At 41.8% G+C, this 26977-nt stretch overlaps 1 protein-coding gene across 1 annotated transcript in view; it reads right to left on the bottom strand.

The window, feature by feature from the left end:
• Positions 1–26977, bottom strand: part of COL6A5 (collagen type VI alpha 5 chain) — an 85956-nt gene that overhangs the window by 43383 nt on the left and 15596 nt on the right. Inside the window, exons 5-22 of the mRNA XM_054595727.1 lie at positions 25942–26496; positions 23011–23586; positions 19622–20197; positions 17657–17997; positions 17463–17544; positions 15353–15495; positions 14682–14774; positions 12539–12592; positions 10694–10765; positions 10328–10354; positions 10178–10222; positions 10024–10077; positions 8069–8131; positions 7358–7423; positions 6900–6953; positions 3103–3138; positions 2621–2683; positions 1049–1111 (exon numbers count right to left, since the gene is read on the bottom strand). Of these exons, the coding sequence (XP_054451702.1) occupies positions 1049–1111; positions 2621–2683; positions 3103–3138; positions 6900–6953; positions 7358–7423; positions 8069–8131; positions 10024–10077; positions 10178–10222; positions 10328–10354; positions 10694–10765; positions 12539–12592; positions 14682–14774; positions 15353–15495; positions 17463–17544; positions 17657–17997; positions 19622–20197; positions 23011–23586; positions 25942–26496 (2963 nt within the window). The remainder of the gene's footprint in view (positions 1–1048; positions 1112–2620; positions 2684–3102; positions 3139–6899; positions 6954–7357; positions 7424–8068; positions 8132–10023; positions 10078–10177; positions 10223–10327; positions 10355–10693; positions 10766–12538; positions 12593–14681; positions 14775–15352; positions 15496–17462; positions 17545–17656; positions 17998–19621; positions 20198–23010; positions 23587–25941; positions 26497–26977) is intronic.

Raw genomic sequence — 26977 nt, 5'->3', positions numbered from 1 at the left:
GAAAATGGAAAATGGAAATGTTGGCACGGCAGCAATTCTTCGAAAGCCCATTAGATCCGCTCTGCTTTTCTTCAAGTCATTTCAACAACTTCTTGATGCTTTTTTAATGAGGAACCCAGTCCCCCAGGGGAGAGACATATCTGGGCTGAAACCAGATGACTCAGGCTACAGGCCTGGTAGGAGAACCACAAGCCGTCATCTGCGGGGACACCACTGTCCTTCTGGAGCCTCAGGAGAAACAGAAAAGGTGCCTTGGACTCAATACACATTATTTCTGAATGTGGCAAATTTCTTGTAATGCACTGATTTTGTTAGAACAAGATACTGTGCTGTCATTGGCACATTCGTGCACTGCATCGTGCGCACACACACACTCAACAGTGTGTTGAATGTGTTTCAGTTTCCCAATTTGAAAGTGGACAAAAATGTCTCCCACAAACGTGCGAGGAAGAGAACTGAGCAAGCGCTGGTATCCCTAGCCTTCTGCACTCTCACCAGCTGAGCGGAAGAATTGAACAGATTCAGAACATTTTTCATACAAATCCCTCACCATCCAAACTCTCATTACTCATTGTCAGAAACTGAGGAACCAAATAGATTCAGTGGGTGAATTCAAAGCTGAACTTGGGAATTAAATAAATCTGAGTAGTAAGGGATCTCTTTCGAGGCAATTTCAAATATCTACAGTCAATGGAAATATGCATGACCCAGGGAATTTTTAAAAGTTAGAAAAACCAGAATAATGCATTAGGTTTTGAAATGTCCATGAGTAAGCAAGATTTGTACCCTTCCAAATGTTTTCTGCAGGCTGATACCATGGGGCTGTGCTTTTTGAGTAAAGCTCCAGTGAAGGAGAAAGAGGAGCGCTTCAGTTATGCACAAGGGTTCTGAGCTATGCTAAACATTTGTCCCAAATTTGTCCCAAGTTAATTCAAAAATGAAATACTTGCTATGTAGATCATATAAAATAAACTATATATGAAGATGTTTCTGAATGAAGGCAAAATAAAGATTGGAGACAACTGACTAATGTTTCCGACTCACTCACCTGAGGTCCTTTATGCCCTTGGCTTCCCTCCGCTCCTTTCCTGCCAGGAATTCCATTTAACCCCTTTTGTGGTAACAAAAGAAACACAGTGCAATGAAGTGAATGAGAGCTTACTTTCTTCAAGCATGCTTTTAAAACACTCTCAAGCGGAAGCATGGAAAAGCTACGGTCTAACCCTTCAAGCAGCCTTTTAACTCTGAGATTAAGCATTGCTTAGAAAGGAACTGAGGAGAGACCCAGCCTCAGGGGTACAGATCTTACTGAGGAGCCCTCAGCTCGGGTTAAAGACCTTCATTCCTCTCTGAAAGGGAGAAATGAAAAAGAGAGTAAAGAGAGAAATTAAACCCATAAAAAAAGGAAGTCAGACACAAACAATGGTCAAATAGCTCCTTTTATGGTGCAGGTTCCCTGGGCCATTAGAAGTGCTTTCAATGTGTAAAATAGAAAGCAAAGTTATTCCAAGTTAGCAGAAAAGGGCACTTGAGCAGAGACCCCATCAGAGGAATTAAAGCACATTTTCTGCCATATTTACCATCAAATACTTGGTTCTCATATGGTTCTATTAGAAGGAAAACCAGAGGTACTGGTAATGTTTCTCACTATTTAAGAACCAGCTATAAAATGGCCCCGGCTGCCCTGGGCAAATAGTGGTTGGAGCCACTGGGCGAGCCTGGTTCCCTGCCCAGGTATCGGAGGACCCTGAATTAGCTGAGGGAACATCATGGCTCTCCTCCTCAGGAGGCCTGGCCGGGGAGCTACACTGGTCCCGTGGTTATTTAATCTAGAGGATCTGCTACCTGGTGGCTTGGCTTAGGGACCCCAGAATGACTTAAGAAAATCCTAAATTCCAGTTTTGCATTAATAACTTGGAACTTTGTAGAAAGTTCCAGGAACTTTGTAGAAGAAAAATGAACTCTTGGGAAGGTTTTAGAATGGACCCATCTATACAGACCTTTCCAGACAAGTTCTGACTTCAAGTGGACTCCATATGGTGACTAAATACCTCCATATTACAAAACAATTCTCTTGGAATGACCCTAGCCTCTTTCTCACATGGAAGGGAGAGAGACATGCCTTGACTCTGATGCCCATTTCACTAATAATATAACTAAGAAAAAATACAAATGGCTCACATAAAGCCATCTCCGGGGAATTCTAAAAGCACTGTCACCCTCGATGGAGCTCGCTGTAGGTGAGTTGAATAACAGCTTCCAATTCCCAACTTGCTCTCATGGATGTCTGACTGCAGGATCTCAGTCAAGGAAAACCAATTTGTTGATCCTGATATTGGTTACTAACATAACATTAAGGTCTTAATAATTCATTATTACTAACATACAGACATAACACCAGGTGGGCACAAGAGCATGCCTGTGTCAGTGAACTGCAAGCATAGGAGTAGGTTATATGGAGCAAAACCCCCCGCCAAGATGGGAAATGGAGATTCTAGAGACATGCACCATGGGGCCAGATTAAAAATTTCTTATTTATTTTTATACAGAATGACTTGCCATCTTCCCATCAGAATAACTCAGCATTATTTACCAATATTTATTAAATATTCCAACATACCTGCGGGCCTTGTAATCCTTCAGCTCCCTGTGTACCTGTAGGTCCAGGATCCCCCGGCTCCCCCTGATGAATGAGAGTTTTCAGTATAAAGGTTTTCTCCACATAGTTCCCATCTAGAACTTTTCTTTAGAGTACCTAGTATTACGGTGCACAAAGGTTGTTTCTTATTCTAGGAAAGAATTTTACTGTATGGCAGTCCATTCCCAGTACATGTAAAAAGCACTCATGTGCACAGCACTTGGGATTGTATGGGTCCCCTTTGCTATGAAGTGTCTGTGAAGAGGGCTTTGCCTTACATCAGGCCTCTCCTGTTCCTGGCAGTTGAACTGATCTTCCTCCCCGTTCCCCATCAGGGGGGATTATGTCCAAAGCTTGCACTTCCTACAACATTCTTGTCAAATGCTTGCTCATTCCCAGTGCATTTGCGCATGAGAATCTCCTTGGCCTCATCTACCAGAGAACAGGAAACAGAGGATACTCACCGGGGCACCATAGTGCCCTCTTTGGCCTTCTCTTCCCTGGAAGAGAAAAAAACAAAGTGTTAGTGTATGGGTGCCTGGATGGAGGTTCCTTAGAGAAAAATCAGCCTGTCTCGTTCTCTGATAGACATATAAGTAAGAAGCAGCTCAAAGTCATGGCTGCCTTCGGGCACTTACCAGAGATGAGTTTTCACACGAGGCACTTAATTGTGAATTAACATTTGGGGGATTGATCGCACACCAGTCTAACAGCCATTGCAGACCCAGCTTTAGTCTGCTGCAAACTTCTGATGATTATCCAGGGGGCCATTTGGAGAATCAAGACATCCTGAGGAACTTGCCTTCTTCATTTCCTCTCTGGCACATTCCAGAAAGCACTGTCTGCTAATCAGAGGCTTCCTGTGTGAAAACAACCCGTGCCACACCCGTCCCTCCATCCTACGCCCCAGACTGTGTCTTGGGGGAGAATAAAAACCTTGTTAGATACAGTGCTTCCTGTGGGATTCTACATGGAGGAAATGGCTGATGGGGTCTGTTCAACACTGTTGTCATTCAGTGGCACCTCCAGGTTCATCTGAGAAAAGCCGTGCTGATCTGAGGCTGAAATCAGTCTGCATTTATCCAGAAGCGATTCCGAATTGCCGGTTCATGCTCTCCACCTAGTGGCTGTCTTTGCCACACCCTCTCTTTTCCAGAGGGCAGCCACACTGGGAGATGGCAGTTCAGGCCCCAGCTCCCACCTTTTCTCCTAAACAGTAACAGCAAGTTCTGCACCCTCACCTCCTTCACCTACCACCCCTGTCTCTTTGAAAGAGCCATGGAACATCTCAACCATCAATTTACTTAGTGCTGTGATAACTATGATTACTTTAGGTACAAAACAATATTTTTAAAAATTTCATTCATCCTTCCATTCATTCATTCATTCATAAAGGCAGCCATGGAAATTATCATTTCAAAGGGGTGACCAACTTCTGAAGTTCCTGAGAATAAACTGTCTGACCAAATATCACCTCCACTAGGTGGGCTGGTGATTAGAATTCCCCCATTGAGGTTGCTTCCCTTAATTCGGGTACTATTTGCTTTTATCGTTTTTTTTGTATTCATTCAAGTTTTTTTTATTTTTATTCTATTAAGGTTGTCCCAACTTTTCCCCCTTTGTCCTCCTCTGCCCAGTCCATCCTCCCCTGGCCCGCCCCCCCCCCCCCGGCTCCCACAGTCAGTCCCCACACTGTTGTCCCTTGTCCATGGGCCATTCATACAATTCTATGACTAGTCCCTTCCCCTTCTTTCTACAATTATCCCCCTCTCCGCTCCCCTCTGGCTGCCACAGTCTGTTCCTTGTTTCCTGGCCTCTGGTTCTATTTTGGTACTCTTTGCTTTTAAAATGCAAATACACTTTGGGAGAAGTTCAGCATTGTTAAGTTGTCAGCTCTTTGTACCTTGATGTGACTGACTAATAGAGCTTTTCACATAGGAAAGCAAAGAAGAAACAGTAAAGAAAGGCTGAGGCCACTATTTCCCTGATGTCTTAATTCTGTCTCCATTAAAAAGGAAGGACGAGGTAGCATTTGTTCCGTGTTCAGAAAATGCGGTACAATGGTTAGGGGCAAGTCCCTAGAAGTCAGGCAGTCTTGAGCTCAACCTTGCCCTTTATAGCCTGCATGGCACAGAGCATTTGCACAATAAACTTTTGTCAGGGTGGTTAGGAGCCCAGACTCTGGAGAAAAGAGGTTACAAAGGAAGAGACAGATGGGTGGGGAAGTGGGTGAAGATGAGGGAGGGCAGCGGAGAAACTCCTGCCCTTGGAGTGACCGGCAACAGCGAGTCTCAGCCTTTCTCATCTCCTGGCACACATGAGCTAATTACTCAAGTTCTGCACAACACCAAAAATACAGCGTCTGGCACAAATAATGCCCTCTTTTTATTACAAAATCTTTTATTACAAAATCATAAGCATGTGATTCTGTAACATAAGAATATCATACTCAAGCACACTATATGACATTTTAGGAGAAATGTTCAACTTAAAACTATAAATTATTACAACCATATCATTACCCTACCAACCACAATCAAGCAGGCATTGCTTCTGCCAGACCCTGTATATCATATTTTTTGCCCATCTGACAAAAAATAGGTATAACTTTGATTGATTTAAAAATAATAACAATAGTAATTACCTACCCTTTTGCTCCAAACTGACTTTTTAAAAAATCAAGTGTCTATACCTGTATATAAGGATTTCTGGTACCAAGAATTAACCAATCAGATGCAACTTTATTATGCAACATGTCCAATAAGATGTGACTCTATTATATGACCTATATAGTTATGGTTCAAGACAGAGCATTCACACCAGATGGCTATTGTTGTGTTGACTGTTTTCATTTTTTAATTTGACAGTCTAAGGGGAAAGAGGTCGTTTCCCCTGACTAAATAGTCAAGCATTGCATGTTTTAAAAATTCATGTGGCAAGCCAGCTGAAAATTGCTGACTTGGAGGAACTGGCTGGTACTTCTAAGTAGTCATCCCCTGCCCCAAACTGAGCACCTCTTTTTAAAAAAGTAACCTATAATAGTGTCAACAATAAAAATAAAGTTAAATTTAAAAATAAAAAATAAATAAATAAAGCCTTGAAAAAAAAAATGCCTGATAGTGACAATTATAAAGTGATTTCAAACAAAGTATTTTCTTTTAAACCAACAAAAATACACATTTAGCTTTTGAATTTATAGCATTTAGCTTATCTCGCTGCTCTCTCCTTTCTTCTGATTAATTTTATTTCTCTTCCATGGAAAAGAGGGAAAAGTCCCAAAGAATTCTACCAGAAGCACTGGAAGCCTGGCCCATCCTGCTCTAGCTCGTTTCCCTCAAGAACTATGATCCAAGATAAACAAAGGCAAGAGAAAATTAAAACACACTTATCCGCTATCTTCTCTGGAGAGAAAAACGGTCAACCACAGCCTTCAAAGTGATGAGAAGATTCCAAGATTGCAATAGAAAAGAAAGCCAAGTATTTTCCATTCCCTCTTGAACAAAATTCAGGGCTATATCTAGGACATTGTATGTTATTCCGTTTTTATGATCTCCATGCTGAGCATGTGATAAAGGGGTATGAATATTATCTTTAACTTTAGTAGTCCACAGAGAGGAAAGTGGTTTCTTGGTTGTTCCTTAAAAAGAAGGGAAAATCTAATATCATTGTTTCAGGCTTGATATCACATGACGTGGTATAAAGTTACACTAGGATCTTGAGTTTGCCACTAATTGCCAGTATTTGGATTCATTCAGGAAGAATTTACCTGTGTTTCTTCTTTCCCCTGGCCATATATGGAGAGCATCTACCCAGTTTGTTATATTCTTATATCAGCTCAAAATGCTAAGCTGCTGGAGGGAGGGCTTTTGTGTTAAAGCCATTGACTCTCTTCAAAGACATTCAAAAGCTTTCAGGAAGCAGAAAGGGACAAGCAAATTGTGTCCCAGTAGTTCTCAAATAGGGGCACTTTGCCCCCATCCCACCCTCCATGATCCACCACGAATATCTGCAGACATTTCTGGATGTCACAGCTTGGGGGGAGGAGATGCTACTGGCATCAAGTGGGCGAAGACCAGGGACACTGTGAAATGTTCTCTAATGCCAGGACAGCCCCTCATAACAAATTATCTGGCCCAAAATGTCAATAGTGCCAATGTATCAGCCCTGGATCAGCTGACTCTACAGCAACAGATATTCTGAATGCCTCTGTGGCATCTTCAGGTGATAAGGAAGGGAAATAAATGTCCACAAAAATACTTACCCTGTTTCCTCTGGAACTAGGATTGCCTTGTATCCCTTTCAATCCGGTTCTGCCCTAGAAATACAACAGTTCCTCAAAATCAAAAAGCAAAAGATTCTAAATAAATGACAAAGGCATCAGCATCAAAACCTCAAGCACTATTAAAATAGCAGAACTAAAGGATCACACTAGAATCTTTCTGCCTATTCACACTATCGGGTATATATCCAGTCAAGAGGAAAATAGTACAGCAGCATGCGTTGCTACTCCCAGTTTCCCCATATATCACCTGCTAGAATCATCATAATTTTGCCTAAAGAAGTGTAACCTACTACAAACATAAGGCACTTTTCAATGCGAACTTAAGAGTATTTGTTCAGTTATAGATGGATTACATATTTTACTAAATAATTTAGACTTTATGAAAGCCTCAGCTCAGTAGCAGAATTAATCAACACATGTAAAACAGATGAAATTACTTGTCCTCCTTGTTCTCCTTTGGAACCCTTTGGTCCTTGGATGTTATTGTTTTGTCCGGGATCACCCTAGAGGAAGATTTAAAAAGAATTTCAGAATAAAAAAAAATTAGATTTTTTTTTTTTTTTTTTTTTGTAAAATGGTACAATTTTCAAGTACTAAGGTAACTTGGATTAAGTGATGAGGGATGTGAGAAAATCCTCCATGTTTGAAACTCATAGATTTTTGAAAAAATGAAAGTAGCAGATCCCCAAGTTTGAAGGGGGCTTGGTGATAAATGATGAATCATTAGAGCGCCTGCCAAAGCCATGGCAAATTCTCTTTCTCTGGGTTGGCAGCTTCACTGTTTCACTTGTCCAAACATGCTTATGCCACTCTCTCAAGCCTGTAGTAAGATTCCCCTCTAATCAGGTCTACAAGAAGGGAATCTGTGAGAATAGAAGCCCAAAAAGGGAAACTATGGGAATTTCCCCTCCAAAAGAACTTGAAAGTTTCAACATACCATAGGATAAGATGGAACTTTAGTTCTCAGTTCTGAATTTTGTATGTAATCAGCCTAAATCAGATGCAGATTTTGCCCAAACAAATACGTCTTGGTCAGCCTACCTTCCCAACTCCCAAAAAACCATTTGACTGCAAATTAGCAAGAGATGCAAGGGAAAGAAAATAAGAACAATGAGAAATTCAGAGCCAGCTGGGCCCTAGTAACTTACAGGATCCCCTGGGAAGCCCTTTGCCCCATGTTCCCCAGGGGGGCCTCTGGAACCTGGGCTGCCCTGAAAAAATAAAATGAGTTTCTGAGTGAGCTTGTAGGAGGGTTTTATAATGACATTAAAATGTCGAGTGTTGTATGTATGTTTGGAGGGGAGGAAAACAGTCAGATTAAATGATCCATGGTCTTTTGCCCTCAGACTTCTCTGGCAGAACCCAGTCTAGTTTTAAGCCAATGGTTGGGATGATTGGTGGTGAGGATGAGAAATGGGAAACATCCTCATAGTCTAGCAGAGCGGTGTCCAACAGAACTTTTGGCAGTGATGGAAATGTTCTGTATCTGCACTGTCCAATATGGCAGCCGCTAGCCATGTGAGGCTACTGAGCACACAAAATGTCGCTAGTGCAACCAAAGAGCAGAATTTATCACTTTAATTAATTTGAATTTAATACTCACATATTGCTACTGGGTACTGTATTAGACATCCCGCCCAGTCTAGCAACTTCTGGCATCTATAATTAAATTACCAACTGGAAACCTCTACAGGAGTGTTCCATTCTTACCTCAAACTCATTTTTTTCCAACTGAATTTGCCCATGCCAGGATCTTTACAAGCATTTGGACTGACTCCTAATTTCATTCTCCTCTAGTCACCTAGACCAGGAACTCTTATGTCCCAAAGCCAGAACTAGGATAAAATAAGCAAGTCACCTATGGTGCAAAATCTAGGAAAGCACTCTCTGTGCATAATGACGGCTTCCCTAAATTTTGCACCCTTGGCACTCACTTCACTGGGGGCTCTGCCATGTCCTCAACATGTTCTGTTTCTGTTCTTATGGTCATTGCTTTACTTGAAGGCTTCCTCACTTCTCACCTTGATTCTTACAGCTTTGCCTCTCATCTTTGCTTTGCTTCTATGTCATCTCCAACACATTCTCCACACTACTGCCAAGTAATAGTTGTAATGTGGAAATCAGCTGCGATCCTCCTGCTTAAAATCTGTCAAAGACTCCCAAGTTCCTAATGGTTAAAAGCTCAACTCATCCTCATGGCTGACCAATGCCTTCCCAGTTTCTTCCCACCACCTCTTACACCTGACCTCCCTCTACCTCTACTCCAATACTCCCACCAGGCAGAGCAACTGCAGTGTCCCCAAGCCTCCTTGAGTTTGCTTATGCAGTTCCCTCTGGAATGCCCTTCCTCCATGTTTTGCTAATCCCTATTCATCTTCAGCTCAGGAACCATTTCCTCCAAGGAGATTTCCTGAACTCCTTTGCCACCCTGCTGGATTAGGACCCTTCTCTGGACTCCCATGCAGATGCCTGCAATATGGTTCCAATCACATTCTGGGTTGCCGTAAGCTGTCGATATGTCTGTCTCCCCAGCTACACTGTAGAATTCTTGAGGGCAAGGACAGTGTGGTTCATTTCTGGTTATTTTGGTTAACTTAGTGCCTGTCACACCCTAGGTAATCAAAAATATTTGATAAATAATACGTACCAGAACATAAAAACAGCTGCTTGGAACCAAGTAGGCACATATTAATTAATGTTACTGAAGTGAATTTAAAACTAAAAAATGTTTCACTGTGATTTGCTATACCAAGGCCACCAAAATAATTTTGTTTCTTTCTCTTGCCATTTTTTTTTTTTTTCTGATGCAATGAAGAGAACATGAAAACTGCTGACAGGCAAAAGCATTCTTTTTCAGGCTTCTGAAAAGCATGCCCATAGAGGATCTTTGCATGCCTTGAAATTTTTAGCTGGAAATTCTTGGAAATCACAGTTACCCACTTGCTCCAAACTGGAATACAGCACCTATTCAGTGTTAATATGCTTTCATTATGTAGCTGAGTCAGCTGTCAGTTTTACCCCTAATAATCACGGACAGACACACAGCAATTAAGACTCTCTCTATCACCAAGTTCTCCTGCTCTGATATATTAAAAAGTGTTACCTCAGATCCTGGATCACCTTTTTCTCCCTTTTCTCCAGGAAATCCATGAAAGCCCTATAAGAAGGCAAGGAAAATAAAATTCTCCTTTAAAAAAAAATATATATATATATCAACCTCATGGTGATTTTTATGGTCCTTAAAGAAAATGGCTTACCTCTTCCCCATCGAGTCCATCAATTCCATCTTCTCCCTTTTCTCCCTGAGAGACAACCAGGAGCAGCAATCAGGCAAAGAGATCTCTGCCACATGCTTATCAGGAGACACCTTTCATGAGGACATGCAATTTGAGAAGAAAGTACAGTACCTTATATCCAGGAAGTCCTCTGGCTCCCTGTAAAAGAGTAAACATCTCTCAATGACATATCAGAGACAGAATGTGGATCCTTGGCTGTTGAAGTAGGGAGGGCTGCCTCCCTCAAGACAGGGATTGTGCATTTCTTTAGTTGCCCTTGACTCTACAGCCACAAAGAGGTTATAGAAAGAATTTACTGCTCAAAACCACTTGAGATTACTAATAGAAATAATCTGCAGATGATAAGACTAGCATGTACTTGGATAGAGAGAAAGAGGGAGGAGAGATAAAGACAGGAAAGGAGGAGGGAAAGGAATGAAGGACAGCAGGCAAGGACACTGTGGAGAATTTAAAATAACATTTCCAACTGAGCCTTACCTTTTGACCTGGCTGCCCTGGACATCCCGTAATCCCTTTATCTCCTGGGGGTCCAGTTTCTCCTCGAGTTCCCTAAGAGGAGGTACCCAAAGAGATATCCAAAGTGATTCTTTTGCTAAAAGTTGCCAGCAGTTAACTTCTTCAGAGTGAAGCTAGAGCACAAGGGCACTCTGAGGTTAACACAAACAAATCCTCCTATGAACTCATTCATTTAACTCTGTTTTTCCCCTCTATTCAAACTTTTTCCCTGTCAACCTCAGGGTTTCGCTTCAGATCCAATATCACACCAAGGTGCAGATGAGCTCAGCCACTTTATGGCTTCATCATGCAGCAAAGCCGAGGGTTGGGAAATCCAAACACACAGGTAAGACATCCCACCCTGACCTCTTGTCCAGGACCTCAGTGCTGCCCTGGAAAAGTGAGCATGGCTATGGTACAGAAGCAAGCCCATGCCAGGGGACTGGGGTTGATAGAAGCAGCTGATGGGAAGTGACACTATTCTAAGCCAGTGGCTCATAGGAAGGCCCACCAGATTATAGATCCCAAATGTCTGACCAGCCACGTAGGAAGAATACTCAGGGTCTGATGTATACATTTCCCCCAGTCCTGCTTCTGCCAGGAAATACTTAAATACAGGTCAAAGCTAGAGTAAAGTGAATCTCAGGAAGAACAATGGTCTCCTGGAGGGCATGATCCCTGACCGCCTCTTTCACCTCTGTGTCCTTTATGCCTGGCTCGAATCTGGGCGCAAAGCAGGTGCTAAAGATTTACTGTATGGATACATAATTTTTTAGCAATGATCTTAATTCTCTCCTTCCTTGTTGGTAAAAGGAGAAATGATTTTCCTTTCCCCTGTTTTGCTTTCTGTATTCTGAGGATTACTCCCAGTAAAGTAGGAGACCTGGCCAATGGCCACAGGTTGCTGAGAAGAGCTTACACATTCCAGCTTCCCATTGACTGGACTCTCAGCCAGCTACAGGCTCAGGGCCAGGTGGCAGGCATGACATGAGTCCCCACACTCAAATCCCTCTATGCTAACTGGGTGGGCTCCAGGACATCTCTGTAGGTACCAGGGAGGTGGTTTACAGCATTCCTCCAAGTGTTCATTTTGTAAACTACAGTCTTAGAGGACTTTCTAAATGTTTACAGATGAGGAGACAGAAGGTCAAGAAGTTCATTCATTGTCTTGTTAAGGTTTCATATCTAGGTCAGCCCTTGACTGTCTGCTCTGGAGGCTGTGCTTTTAATCATAACTTACTTCTGAGATGAGGAGCTGGCCTTAATTCTAAGGGGTCAGAGATGCAGGCGGGATGCTTCCTGAACATTTCCCACTCCCCATGGAGCAACCCATGTGATTTCAGTTTCTCTAAATCCATTTTCAATATTTGATTGATGAGCCAAATGAGAATTCTGGTCACAGGGTCAAAACCAGAGTGAGATGTGAAAATCTCTGTGAACCGTGTAACCATGATTCCACTCTTTGGGGTGCTCTGCCTGCTTCCCTTTCCATGTACTAAGAACTCCATGGGGGTAGAGAGGAGCACACCCAGCTCCCCACCACTGAGAAAAGCCTGCCGGAATCACATAGGTAAGCTTGCTCCCTCCCCTCCCCTGAAATAGGTTTAGCAAGTGCCTGTGAGTCAGACAAGAAAAAAGAAAAGAAAAGCAACCACTTATTTTCCCCAAAACTACAAAATACACACACACACACACACACACACACACACACACACACACACACACACACACACCCCCCCCACAACCACTTCTCCTATAGGAAAATAAAGCTCTCTATAAAAAACAGAATCATGTGTGGGGGGGGGGCGGTAAGTCACAAAAACTTACAGGATCTCCATCATCTCCCCTGTGTCCTCTGGTGCCTTTCAGACCTCGAGAACCCTGGGAGGAGAGAAAGCAAATAAATAAGTTTTAGCCATCTTCCATCCATTCGAACTTGTGAAATCATTGGGCATTTTAGGTAAATTCTTCCCTCCACCATGTTTGTAGTTTTTGCAGCTGTGGCTGTGAGTTCGAGGAGAGGCTGACAACCTCTGCAGGTGGACTTGGTCCTTGCAGCCGCCTCTAGAGGCCTCTGCAAAAGGTGGCCCTCCCAATACCTAGGGGAGACCGGCCTTTGGAATCCCCCTTGCAAATCGGAGTGTCAGGGCGAGTCCTGCAACTCTGATTTGCTGCCCAGACAGCCGGTGGCTGCCACAATTCTTTCAGCAGGCAAATCAATAACATGTCCCAACAGATCATTTTATTTTCTTCTGCTTTTTTGAGAGCTCAAGGAAGAATAAGCACTTCTAACAAGGAGGTTACCTGTATTTAAATAGCAACTATCTCTCCCTCCGTCCTGTGTGGTTTAACTGCCTCAAGGCTTATTTGTAGCAAGGATTTCAGCGGAGGTTTTCTTTCCTCCTCCTCTAACACAGACCCTAGCTGTCTGCTCAGTATACCAGGGGAGTTGTGCTCTCGGAATAAAACTCTAATCCTGATCTGAGCGAAATAATGAGCGAGGAAACTGTGCTAAACAAAATATCATAACTCAGTAAAATGTCCAAGGTCAATTATCCTTTCACAAGCGTAGACAATGCTGGACTCAGGAACAAGCATTGTAATTGATCTCTTAAAATAAAACAAACCAGACTCTTCTCATTGTGACCTTTAAAACCCATTTGAAAAGGCACTAGAAGTAAACACAATTTCAAGGTACAGCTTAATTATAAACATCTGAGTAGCCACCAGCAGACCACGAAAGAGGACATGGATGGTCCCCAGGCACAGTGCCCATCCTAATCACAAGCCTTTCTCACCCCCACCCCAGGGAGACCACCCCTGTCTTTTATGAGACTACTTCTCTGCCTTTTTAAATATTCCACTATTTAAATATTCATCCCTAGATACTACAGGTTAACTTTGTCTGTTTTCAAAAATTTTATAAATGGAATCATATCATATGTATTCTTCTGCATTTTTTTGTTTGTTTGTTTGTTTGGCCATTACTGTGTTTGTAAAATTTATTCATGTGTGAGTAGCTGCTGTCCATCCATCTTCAATCCTTTAGAGCATTCCATTGAATGAAAATACCATGATATATTTATCTATGCTATTGTTGTACAATTGATCTTTTATCATTTGTTTTTTAAAGGGCTATTAATCTGCAATGCTGTATTCTTTTTGCAGTTCAATCACATTCCATTGCTGATGAAGTACAACTTTCCTCACTATTTCTAACACCTCTTGCCACCGTTTAAAATTTTATTAAATTTCTTGGAGTGACACTAGTTAACAAGATTATGTAAGTTTCAAGCATACCATTCTATGATACATCATCTGAATATTGCATTGTGTGTTCACCACCCAAGTCAAGTCTCCATCATCACGTATTTGACCCTCTTTATCTGCTTCATCCTTCCCACCACCTCCCTTCCACTCTGATAATCACCATATTATGGTGCCTGTGTTAATGAGCTTTTTTTGGCTGGGTCACTTGTTGCTTTCTATTTTAGATCTGACACATGAGTTAAATCATATGGTTCTTGTAACTGCATGGGAAAAGATATTTGTGAATTATACCTCTGATAAGTGGCTAATATTCAAAATATACAGAGAATTTATATAACTCAACAACATCAAAAATCAGACAACCCAATTTAAAAATGAGCAGAGGACTGAACAGACACCTCTCTCCAGAAGATATATAAATGGTCACCTTTCAAACTGTCTAAAGCAGGTAAAAAGTATACATTTCAAAATCAAGACACAATATTACCAAGGAGACAGGAGAGAAAAGAGAGGTAGTCTTAATAGCAGTATCAAAAGTGACCCCTTCTGAACTGGCTCCTACACCACAGAAGTCACACAAAATGCCCAAGGCAATTATATCAGCAACAAATGAAGGTGGCAGATTTAACTGCTCATCCTCAGCCCCACCCACACCAAACCAAGGCCCATTAAGTAAAAAATAGCTTCAACTCAATGACACCTTTGAGCCTTGTAATCCTTGGGTCCCATGAGGTCCTGGAGTCCCTGGACACTTGCAAAATGTACAGCAGCACTTCCTCTCTGCAATGTTTTCCTGGAAAAAGCAGAATTGAGTGAGCACAATTGTCAGGAAATTCAGTATGTATGAACTGTATTCTAACAAATCATAATCCACCACCCATAAGCTCATGCTTTCCCTTTGGTTGAGGGTCTACAAAGAATAAGAGGTGCTTTTGACCAAACACCTTAGAGAGGGGACAAGGTTAGCAACTGTGTTGGCAACAAACCCTCTCCGAGGAAATGGCCACTATTAATAAGAAGGATGCCTGCCACATAGCTGACCACAGACAAAGTTTGTACAAGGCTGGTTGGTTCCTAGTTGACAGGTTCCTGTTTCCTGGGATTTCAGTAGCATAAACTGTTGGTAGCTTTTCTTATTTGATTAGGATTGGTGGTTTTCTGGTTCCCTATGCATTCATTTGGTGAAATAACTAAGACGAAGGGACATGCAAAAACAAAAATGCAGTGTTCTGGTCTTTCACACTTTTTTATATACTAAAGTCCATGTGCTGAACTTAGGGCTAAAGGGAACTCTTTGGAAATATTCAGCAAGATTCCAATTTTGCTCCCATGGCATTTTGGATAACTAGATTTTTTGGTTCAAAAACTCACCAGATATTGTGATAGTGTTTTGCCCAGATCTCTCTTTCCAATGGTCAGATGAGTCCTGTAGTCAAATCCTTTTCCAAATTCAAAGCTGGAAAAATCATCAGCAGCAGTTGGATTTAGGGACACTACCAGTAGAGCATCAAGTCCTGTATAGTAAAAATGACAGATACAAAACCAAAGAAATTGTTCACAAAAAAGAAAAGAAAAACCACACAGTGAACATTATTCAAAGAATCAGAAAGGGAGAAGAAAACATAAGAGGAAGCAGTACTCTTGACACATGAAGAATTCAACAGCAGGTTTGCCTACATTGTCAATATACACACTACTCATTGATTCCTGACTGTAGCATGAAATCTCCCAAGAAAAAGTATTTAAAAATCTTCTAACAGAAAATTGTTTAATATCTTACCACCAATTTTAACACAATTCTTAGGCATTTGAAAGCAATTTTTAAGAAAGGGCAATGTCCTTTCTTATCTTCAGAGTTTTTCTGAATTTGACCAAATGTGAGTTAATGATATTTCTCAAGTGCTCTCTATTTCCAAAGACCCCTGGGAGCCCAGGCCCTGAGAGCCTGAGGAAAGCCCAGGGTAATTTCAGTCTTGGCTGAACCTTGGCCACACCCAGGAGTTCATTTATTCACTCATTCATTCACTTACTTATTAATTCATTCACTAGTTCATTTACTCTATCCATCCTTCATTAAACAAATCCTTGCTTATTAGGAGCCTGTTATGTACTAATCGTTGTACCAGGGATACAAGAGGAATAGGATAGGCATGCTCCTTCCCTTTGCAGAGGTGTGGTATACTGGAAGAGGTGGACAGAAATCAGATATTTGCTCTGAGAAGTGACAAGTGCTGAGAGGGAATGTCAGGGTGCTATGAAAGCCTAAACGAGAAGCTCCTAACTCAGTTTTGGAAGGTCATGGAAGGTTTCTGCAAAGAACTGATATCTAAGCTGTTCCTAAAAAAACTAATGGAAGTTGGTCAAGAAAATGAACCAGAGGTTCAAGGTGGAGAGAAGATGGGGAGCGGGACGGGGCGGGGGGGGGGTGGGCAGTGGTGGCAGAGCTGAGAGTGGGAAAAGTGCTAGGCAAAAGAGAAGAGTATATGCAAGGACTGGGAGGTTGGGGCTGTGAGGTACATTGCAGGAAAGATGGATCAGGTTCTGTATACCTGTTACATTGTGCATGAAGAGAGAGGTATAGCTGGAGTGGGGGCACAGGGCCAGATCTTGCAAAGTATCATGGGCCATACTAAGGAATTTCATATCCCAAGATCAGTGGGAAGGGGTTGAAGGAATATGAAAAGGGAGGGTGACATAGCACAGCAATAAAGCAGGAAATTTTGTGGCCTTTAAGGAGGCTGCCCATGGAAGCAGAACCCCAGAAGCCAGTATGGGCCTACATCCAGGAAGTCTCAAATGAGGTACCCTGATCTGACAATCAGTAGAGCCTCTTGTCACTGCTTATTACTCTCAACTTCCGCATTTAGCTTCTGGCTCAGCCTGAAACTATTACATGAACAGGGAATATCCAGCAAGACACGCTTTTCAAAATCCATGTGGCCATCTTTCATGTGAAAAATAAAAAATAATAGAAAATGTCTTAGGTCAGGTTCTCAAGAAACAGAATTTGAGAGAGGAATTTGTGTGTATGTAGTTTACTGAGGGAGAGAGAGAGAGAGTGAACAAAGTGAAAGGGACGTGGTCAACGATGGTGTGTCTCAGTGACGTCTTCACCTTAGCATAATTCATGAGAGAATAAATTGTATCAGAGTTGGCCCTGGGTTTTTGTACCCTCTATAAATGATTGCCCTCTTCTTCCCCCAAGTGGGATGTGGTACAACCTCGTCCCCACCTCCAAGCGTTAGGTCAGTCAAGGGCTCATGTCTGTGGAAGGTCACTGTTGTAAGCACTTGGCCATAGCATCTGTAGCATTTGGGGGTGAGAGTGAGGGCTGGTCAAGAGTGTGTGGGCAAGGCACCAACACTACAGCACCTGCTACAAATGGCCAGACAGATCCCAAGATCTGGAGCAACTAAATAGGGTAAAGATTTGTTCAGCGCATTCCATGCTTCATCATTTAAATTTTCAACTCTGTACATACCTACTTCTCTGAGCATGTCTGATTGATTTTCAAGCATTGTGATGCTTTCACTCCCAAGACCATCTGAAAAGATAAGTAACACCTAGAGAAAGAAGAAAGCAGAGAAGAGGTGAATGTGAAAATGAAATACATAATTGGGAAGGAGAAACATAAGAAAGCATGCGGAGATGGGACACAGGATGTGATGTGGATACCTGTCCTTGGGATGCAGATGGAGCCTGAAATGTGCCCCACAGCTGCTGCAAGAACTGTGCATTCAGATGAGTTGGCCCATTGACAGTGACTTGCAGCAGGCTCTGAAATACTGTTTCCTGGTAGATTTGGAACTTGGCAGGGAAATCTCGGTCATTGTTCACCTTAAAGGCCACATTCACGTGTGTCTCCGCACCTCCTCCACAGCTCACTCCTCTGATGGAAGTGATGTCCTGTAAGATGCCTGGGAGGTATGACTCCAGCCGGGGGTGGCCGTGGAACAACAGCTGCCCAGGCTGATGAGTTGAAATATCAAACCCGACCACTATGTTCACAAAGCAATCTGGAGACCAAGGGAAATGAGGCCAGATTAATGAGTAGGTAGAAGCAAGGAAGGTGGATAGGGCAGAAAAAGGAGAATAGTCATGGCCCAGGGCAGGGGGTTCTCTAATACCCAAAAAGTGTCCAAGAAGGAAGATATTGGCTGCTCAGTCAACATCTAATACCAGTGTTTTCTCTAACACAAGGTCGAATAGCTATTTGAAGTTCCAGTCATGGCTTGGTCTCATTCTCAGTGGCTGGCTTTCTGTATGCATGTGTTTGTGTGTCTTTTCTTCTTTTAATGATTACACATTATGATTCATATAATCATAAAATTAATATTTGAATTGTCCTTAGAGATTATTTATTCCAAATGTCACAAACTCAAAGGCCAAGTAGCTAATGTAATGCAAATGAACGAAGTGGGCAGAGAGTGAAGAAAATGAATGGAGACCAACGACCCATCTGTTCACTGTTCAGCTCCAGCTGACGGTAGCCATGCGGGAAAGGAGGCTCAGTATTGTGAGATCAACTGATTTTTCAAAGAAAAGCCTGAAATCTATATTTTTAATGTGAAATCTCCAGCTTTTAAGAGCTGTAAAATAATTTAACAAGTTGTCAACACTGGAAGGGCAAACACAATTCAGATGCAAGTTGCCATTTGGTCACTGTCTGACCCTGTCCACTTGTTCATTTTACATGTGAGGAGAGGGTCATTTACAGAGGTCACTGCAAATAACCAGAGTTAGAACTCCAGCTTTCTGATTCCTGGGCCAAGGCTCTCTCTACCACTATAATATGCCTCCAGCTGAGCACCCAAATGGAAAGTAAAAGATCTAGAGAGCTTGGAAAGACAGCATATTCTGTGAAAGACGTGGCTTTAGTCATAACAATTCTAGAAATAGAAGTGCTGTCAGGACTATCTGCGTGTTGTGCAAATTTCACAAAATGTCATTCACTGCTGCTTCCTGATGCGCTGTTCTCCCGATTCCCAGCCCTGAGTGCAGAACCTAAATCCCATGTGGCTACTCTCAGGTCGAGCTGAATAGTGACATTCTCACCCGACGGGCCATTCACATTACTAACCTGGCCTCTGCAGCCATTTGTGTTTCTGACCTCTGGAAATTAAATCATGCCTAAGGACAATGCAAATCTTTCCTATGTTAGGATTATATGAATGTCATCATTAAAAAAAGGAAGCATGTGTCATGACCACACACACGTACATAGAATCCCTTACAAGATAGTTTAATCCAGTTAAAATAGTGAAACTTCCCATCAGCAAGCATTTATTTTACTTAGTTTCTACTAGATGCAAGGCATTACTCTAGGGCTTCCAGAAGTGGAGAGACAGAAATGGGAGACTGAATTACAGGTGCTAAGAAGACCATACTTAGTTCATTGCAGTGAGGGGACAGGGCTGACCAGAGGACACCCCAGGGTCTCCTCCAGCTTCTGCACCCTTTTCCTTGACTCTGAGGGAGGCTGACTGATCCCAAATTTCCTGAAAGCAGAAGACAGGTCTATTCTCACTGCACTCTATTCTAAAAATAAGTTCTGGTTAGAGCCAGCCCACAAGACATGTTGGGAAATGGAGAACTGGGAAGATGTAATTAAATAAAAACAAAGAGCAAGAGAACATTTACCAGTTTTCCCGCATCTCTCGCAGATTTCCCGGACAATTCTTTTTTTCACTTCCACATTCTTTAATTTATTGAAGTCTTGAAAGGTGATTATTTTTTCAGGGTTGCCTGTTATCGGCAGGAGCTGTGCCTTATGAACATGTCCTATGCCCAAAACCATGACACAAATTCCAAGGTTTTTCAGTTTTTGTACTGCATCTGCCACATCATCCTGGGGATCCCCAGATGTGATCACAACCAAAGTTTGAGGGACACCAGCATTTTTTCTCCCACCAGCTGATGGATGAAACATAAATTTCACTTTCTGAAGGGCAAAGCTGATTTGTGGAGGCCCTTTGCTCCTGGTGATACTTTGGATTTGAGTCTTCCACTGGGTTTTATTCAGAGAGTTTTGCAACTCAATAATTTCTTTGTAGAGGCTCCCAAACTGAGCCATCCCAATTTTCATTCTTTGTGACTCAATGTCAAAATTATCAATTAAGTCTGATAAAAAGTTTGTCAGGGTAACAAAGTCTGAATCAGATACCATGTCAGAGCCATCACAAAGGAAAATCACATCAGCTTCTTTATTGTTACAGTCTGCAATTGGGAAAAAATATACCAATTATTTCTCTCATGAATCATTCTAAATTTTCCCTTTAGTCAAACATTCAAATTGTTTTACTAAATACCCACATCACTAGCAAACTTAAATAAGTTAACAGAAGAGAGAATCACCGATTGGTCCCCAAAGGGAAGGAAAAATAGCAGGAATGAGAAAGGTAATAGAGTTTGTTTCAAATTTTATTCATGTGATTCATTTAACAATAAAATCTACTCAGAGAAAGAAAGTTAAATGTCTTGGCATACAATAACAGTTAATATTCCTTATGAAGAATTATTCTAATCTTATAGATACCGAAATGGAATTCAGAGATTAAGTAATTTGCCTAAGAGTACACAAATTCTAAGCAGTGTAGCTTGTACCTGGACCTCTCAGTCCTTTTTATCTTTAAATCCAGCACTTTTTCCTATTGTAAACTTTTAAAAATAATATCATTGCTCAAACATTAAAACTTCATGGAACAAATGCTAGTGTCTAGTCAGCAGGGCATGGGGTCCAATGGAAATATCCCATAACCAAGGAATGATCTTCTATACTCAGTTCTAACCAAATGCAATGGCCGGGGCAGGGGCAGCCCTAAAGTGATTACTAAGGGTAACTGAGACAGCGAAATGCCGATTGTCACCCAGTCCCTCGTAAGGACAGTCTAGTAGACACTGTGACAAGTGGCCCATATAGACCTTTAGGGAAGGACCTGCTGCCTGGCTGTGGGACCACCGTCAGCAGACGGCCTCTAGCTGTCAACTCCTTCAGGGTCAGCCTTGTTGCAGAGTGAAGACTTGCCAAAGGCCATGCCCTTACCAGGGCATCCCACATCTGGGGACTAAGTGAGGAGGGCATATAAAGACCTTGCCTTTTTTTAGTCTGATATAACTCTGATGGGCTATACCCACTCCAGAGCTTCCTGCCGGATTTGAAGCTTTGTCAAGCATGTATCACTCTTTGACTTCTGCCTATCCTGCTTTCCCCCTTTCTTTCAGAGGTGTGGATCCCTAATAAACTTCCTGCATCCCCATCTCAACCTCTGCATCTACTTCCTAAACATAGGCATGGGAGATGAGAATAAATCAGCACCCATATTGCTAGGAAAAGGCTGTAGTCCTTGCAGTGTACTAGATTTGGCAGGGTCTAAATCTACGGTCGAGAGGCCAAGCCTGTCCGAGGAGCTCATAGTCTTCTGACAGACATAGATAAGGAAATTGTAAATGTGCTACCATCAGGAGAAATAGAAGGTGCAGGAGTTGGGGGACACAGTGGGGACACTGTTAAGTGTTGGGTGAGAAAACTAGCAAACAAAGGCTGGAATATATCAGACAAGCTAAATATAGCCAGAAGAAGTGGTGAGCTGGCATGTTCATGGTGGGTAGAGTCATACATGCAAAGATACAAAAGGAATTTCAAAATGACAGGAGAGATTCTGAAGAAGGGAAGGACAATAGATGAATTAGAGGTGGGCAGGTGCCATGGAACTCAGTTTAGAAACCGTAAGCTCTAAGCAGAACAGCGACGGTCCAGTGTCTATTAGAAAGATCATTTGTTGTTGAGAGTGGGCTGGAAGGTGGCAATATGGATGGTAGGGAGACCAGGTTTCAGGGTGTGAGTCCTGGGACAGGCCAAAGCAGGCAGAAGAATTGAGTGGCCCCAGTGCCTTAGAAAAAGTCATGCTTTTATCTTAAGGATGAATACCATCATTCGGTGTTTGGCATCACGAAGATGAACTTACTGCTTACTTAAGTAAGGTAGAGCTAGGTTGGTCAGATCTAGTTTCATTCTGCACACCCAGTGCTGATCTGACACAAGATGGGGGAAATGTTTTGTTCAGGGTTGGACTGCTTACAGAGATGAGAGGCGAGTTCGTGTTAGGCTTAGAAACATGATTTCTAAGTAGAAACATGATTTCTAAGTGTTGGATTCAAAAGTAGATTTCAAACTGGTAGAGAGTAAAGAAGAAAGGAGAAAAGTTAGAAAGAAGGGAATCTCAGAGAGGGAGTGAAGGAGGAAAGAAGAAAAAACTTAGTTGATTGGTTCGTTTGCCAGGTTTGAAGGACTGGGCCAGTACTCGGCCAGGAGTCTCACCTTGCAAGGAGGCCGCCCCTAGATGACTTTTTAATCTCTGCGGCTTTGAGCTCAGGTGGCAAATCTCATCCTCCCCTCACTTGACTGTGGTGCTCGCAGCCTGCCCTGACCCAATGGTATCTCAGGGAATCAGCTCAGGCTCCTTCCCTCCTTGTTCCTAGCAGCCAGTCTCCATTATCCCATACTGAATTCCAATGGCCTTCCCTCTGCCTTAGTGACCCTCATCCAAAAAAGTACATTCAACCACTTGAACTTCCTATGGCCCCACAGAATGCCTATAATCTTATTTAGATAGACCCAGGTCTTTGAAGACAAAAGTTGATCTGCTTAAACCATGAAACCCTCCGCTTGAGTGTGGCCTGAAACTGATGCCCAGTGGCTGTGTTGAGACCATTAAGCAAACGGAGCAGCACATGAAAGCCAGAGAATGGGGTAAGGTGACAATGATCTAAAGCAGAGTTCCTTCCTGCCAAGTAAAAGGCAACAAGGTGGCAAGACAGCAAGGAGTGCTTCTGAAACCTTCTAGCATCCCTTCAGTACACACTATGGTGGGAAGGAATCTTTAGGATCTTGCTCAAATAGCACATTTCTTTTAGAGATGAGAAAAACACGTAGCCTAAGCCAAGAAGGTAATTGGAAGCCAAGACATAAATTATGTTTTGCTTAAACTCGTATCGCTATCCACATTGAAAGTTTAAAAAGTATAGCTTACCCTCTTGTGCATTGATACATATACTTTCTTGTAGAAGCAGGTAAATATCTTTCAGTTTGTCAAAATCACTTACATGGATAGTGTTATTTTTATTTCCTGCCATAAGCTCAAGCTCAGTTTGATTGGCCTTATCTACACCCACTGCATAGATGATGATGCCTTTCTCTCTCAATTTCAATGCTGTGCCATTGAGCATTTCTCGGTCTTGGGACTCCCCATCGGTGATGATGATCAGCATTTGTTTCACGCCTTGCTTGATGCGACTGCCGTATTCCTCGGTGAACAGGATGTCTGTGTGACTGAGAGCCTTGGCAGTGTGGGTGTTCCCTCCTGTGTTCCTATGCCTCCTCAGATTCTCAATGATTGCCGATCGGGTCTGGTATGTATTGAGGTAGAAGAGAACCTCTGGCTGGTCTGAGTATTTGACAGCTCCAAACTGAACTCGGTCTCTGCCAATGTCCGCTTTATTCACCAAATGGACAGTCAGGTTAATCATGCTTTGTTGCTGCTGTTCATTTATGCTGCTGGAATGATCCAGCACAAACACAACATCTAACTTCCTGATATTTTTACAATCTGAAAGAAGAAGGAAGTAGGCATCACAAACTTTCCACAGAACATTCTACACAGACAGCTGGGAAGGGGGCACACTAACATTTGTCATGAGCCTACTATGTGCCAAATCCTGCATTTCAGTTCTTAGAGGTGGCTGTTGACATCTTACAGAGAAAGAAGCTGTGACTCAGAGATAGACAACTTGCCCAGTTTATAATTTTAAGGACATTTGTATCCTTATCTATCCAAATCCACTGTCAGGGGTGCTTATTCCACACCACTCTGCTCTGCTATAATTCATTAGGATATGAAATGCCTTTTGCTAGGTAGATAGACTTTCAACTGGAAGGAAATGTCATAAGGTAATTAGTTCAAACTCTATATAATGATGACACATGACTGACAGTTGCCAGTCTGGCTTGCTGTTTTACATGGCTGAGGGGCTCATTGTGTAATCTGGGGTTTTTATCCTACTCCTCTGGCCCCAGCTACCATCTCAGCTCTGATGGGCAAACCTTCCCATGTACACCATGCCTCTCCCCATTTATTTGTGCTCCTTCCCCTGATCTTCTGACTTACAACTCAGAAAAGTAGTGGCCCTAAATTGGGTTATGTCTAAGGCACCTAACACCTCATCCCTAGCCCCAAGCCCTCTTTCCTGCATGTTAAAAGCCAAATGGTTCTGACTGCTGTGGCTTAGTTCATTGAGCATCATCCCACAGAGCAAAAGGTCACTGGTTCGATTCCCAGTCAGAGCACATGCTTGGGTTATGGTTTTGGTCCCCAATTAGGGCACATAGGAGAGGCAACTGCTCAATGTTTCTCTCACATTGATGTTTCTGTCCCTCTTTTTCTCTCTCCCTACCCCTCTCTCTATGAAAAATAAATAAATAAAATCTTTTTTTAAAAGCCAAGTGACCATTCACGTTGGGTTTCTAAAGTGTGGACTTTCTCACTTTTCTTTTCCCTTCCTCAGTAAGGTAAGCACATGCCGTCCCAAGGTTGGCTTTCTCCACTTACCACCTGCCCATCGTATCTCCAAGCATTATTTCTGGCAATGAGGTCTCACATTTTCAAGTCTAAGACACTGTGGATGAGCCCAACCTATCTATGTAGGAACGTGGGGCAATAACCCAGGTTCCTACACACATACAAAGTGAACATAAATATTTATCAAGTTATGCTTGGTCAACAATGAGATTGGTGACTAGGCATGACTTGACAATATTTTATGAGTCCATCTAATGGATGAGTTAGCTGAAATTTCACCTTATGATATAGACAGGACCTCCATATGCATTACATTTATCAAAATGAAGAAATGCCAGGAAGAGCCCTGTGGATTTCAAAGTTGGGGTTGTGGTCCTAAGGTAAGACTTTCTTAGAATATCTCAATCTAGAGTTTCAAAATCACTGTCATTCTTAGAAGAAAAAACTCCAGTTAAGTTATGACAGAAATCTTAGCACCACTGTCTAAAACTCAGAGTTTATACTGAGATATTTTACTTGTTATCTTCCTAAAAATTTCACACACATAATTTTGAAAAATAAAGCCCAAAGCGGGTTTCTGTGTTGCCAGGGGAACAATATACAGCAAAGTTACGAATACTTTGGTTTGTTCTTTTGTATCCCAAAGCACATAATAGATTTAAAAGCACAGGTGTTTTTAGTCTTAGATGTGGATTTATATCAAGATCTTCAAGGGTCATTAAAGTTGACAGGCTGAAACTAAAGTTTGCTCAATAAAATTTGACTACAATTTATAAAATAAAAATAATGATTCCCCCAAGAAGTCATAAAAAGTTAACAAATTAAAAATTTCCAAAGGGATAGATACATGAACAGGCAAATGAAAAATACCTAGCTGATAGAGGTTAAGAATAATAATATGAACTAATGAAAATACATATTATACCTTTAAAATATAGAGGGGGTTTTGGGGGGAGGTAGATGCCTAGGATATTGAATTTAACAACTAAAAGGAAGATAAATCTGTATTTCTTATTATTTCCTGCTTAACAGTGGTTATAAAAATAATTCTGGGGAATCACTTGGTATTAAAAATTGGCCCCTGAAAATCTAGGTATGCAGATACTAAGGAGTTGAAAGTATAATGTAAAATTCTGCAGCCTTCTTGGAATGTATTTGAAGTCACCAAAGCCAGATGATTTTGTCACCAAAGTAGCTGACAAAATTGTTAATCTGAAATATCTTTGGAGGTCATGGGTGTTTCAACATATTACATAGATAAGACCAAAACCTAACACCAAAGTCCAGTTAGAGGCCAAGCCCAGAGCACAATCAGTCACTGTTCACCCTTTCTATAAAGCCAACAGCTCATGTCCTTGAGTCCTGAAGGATAGCAGGGTCACTTACCATAAAGAGCACACATATAAAAGGTGAGTTTACTTTGTATTGTCTCTAGGTGATCAAACTCCTCGACATGGAAGACCAGGCTGCCATCCCCACTGATCTCCTCTAGCTGAGTCCTCTCGGAGCCAAACACCCCCACAGAGATGATGGTCACACCTCTGTCCCGAAGAGCTTTAGCAGGGTCTCTCACATCATCCTGTGCTTTTCCATCCGTGATGAGAATAAGAAACTGTTTGACTCCAGAACGGGCTCCCTTGCGATCGGTGAAATATTCACCTACGACGACTAGTGCATTTCCAGTCAAAGTGTTTCTTTTGATGGGAGACATTCTGTCTATTGCAGCAGAAATTTCTTTTTGCGTAAAGTATCGATCAAGTTGGAACTCTTCCCTAACATGATCACTGAACTGAACGACACCAATTTGAGTTTTGTCTGGACCAATTTGAATCTTAGTTGTCACATTTTTCATAAAGGCTTTCATTTTCCCAAAGTTGGTATCTCCTATACTGCCAGAACTGTCCACCAGAAACATAATGTCGGTCTTCATGTCTTCACAGCCTGCATGTTATCAAAAAGATCAGAAACAAATCGGGTTGGTAAGGTTCTCAGAATATGTAGAAATAAATGCAATAATTAGAAAATATTGAAAATTAACTCAAGTAACTACTATTACATTTGAAAATTTTATTCACTTCTTAAGTAAAAGTTTGTTGATTAGAATCCTAAATAAGAAATCCACTGAAAATTATCCAAGATTTTTGAAGAAGAGATGTAACTTCAAAAGTATGTATTCATTTACTCATGAATGCATGCATCATTCATTTATTCATTCATAATTCTTGAATTCCATGAAATGCCAATAGTCAAGCTATGTGTTAAAGATGCAGCAGCGATCAAAAAAAAAAAGGAATCAGAGAAAAAGTAATCAATCCTCTTCACTCATAGGATAAATATTCCAATGTTTTATTCACATTCTTTAAAAAAAAATTTAAGTAATCTTAACATAGAAGTGTTTCCTGGAATAATTTACAGTAACTTG

The sequence above is a fragment of the Pteronotus mesoamericanus genome, unplaced genomic scaffold (assembly GCF_021234165.1).
Source record: "Pteronotus mesoamericanus isolate MK-2021 breed Mesoamerican mustached bat unplaced genomic scaffold, CSHL_Meso_final scaffold_54, whole genome shotgun sequence".
Taxonomy (NCBI): Eukaryota; Metazoa; Chordata; class Mammalia; order Chiroptera; family Mormoopidae; genus Pteronotus; species Pteronotus mesoamericanus.
Note: the sequence above shows the minus strand (reverse complement) of the source record. Positions and strands in the feature narration are given on the sequence as shown.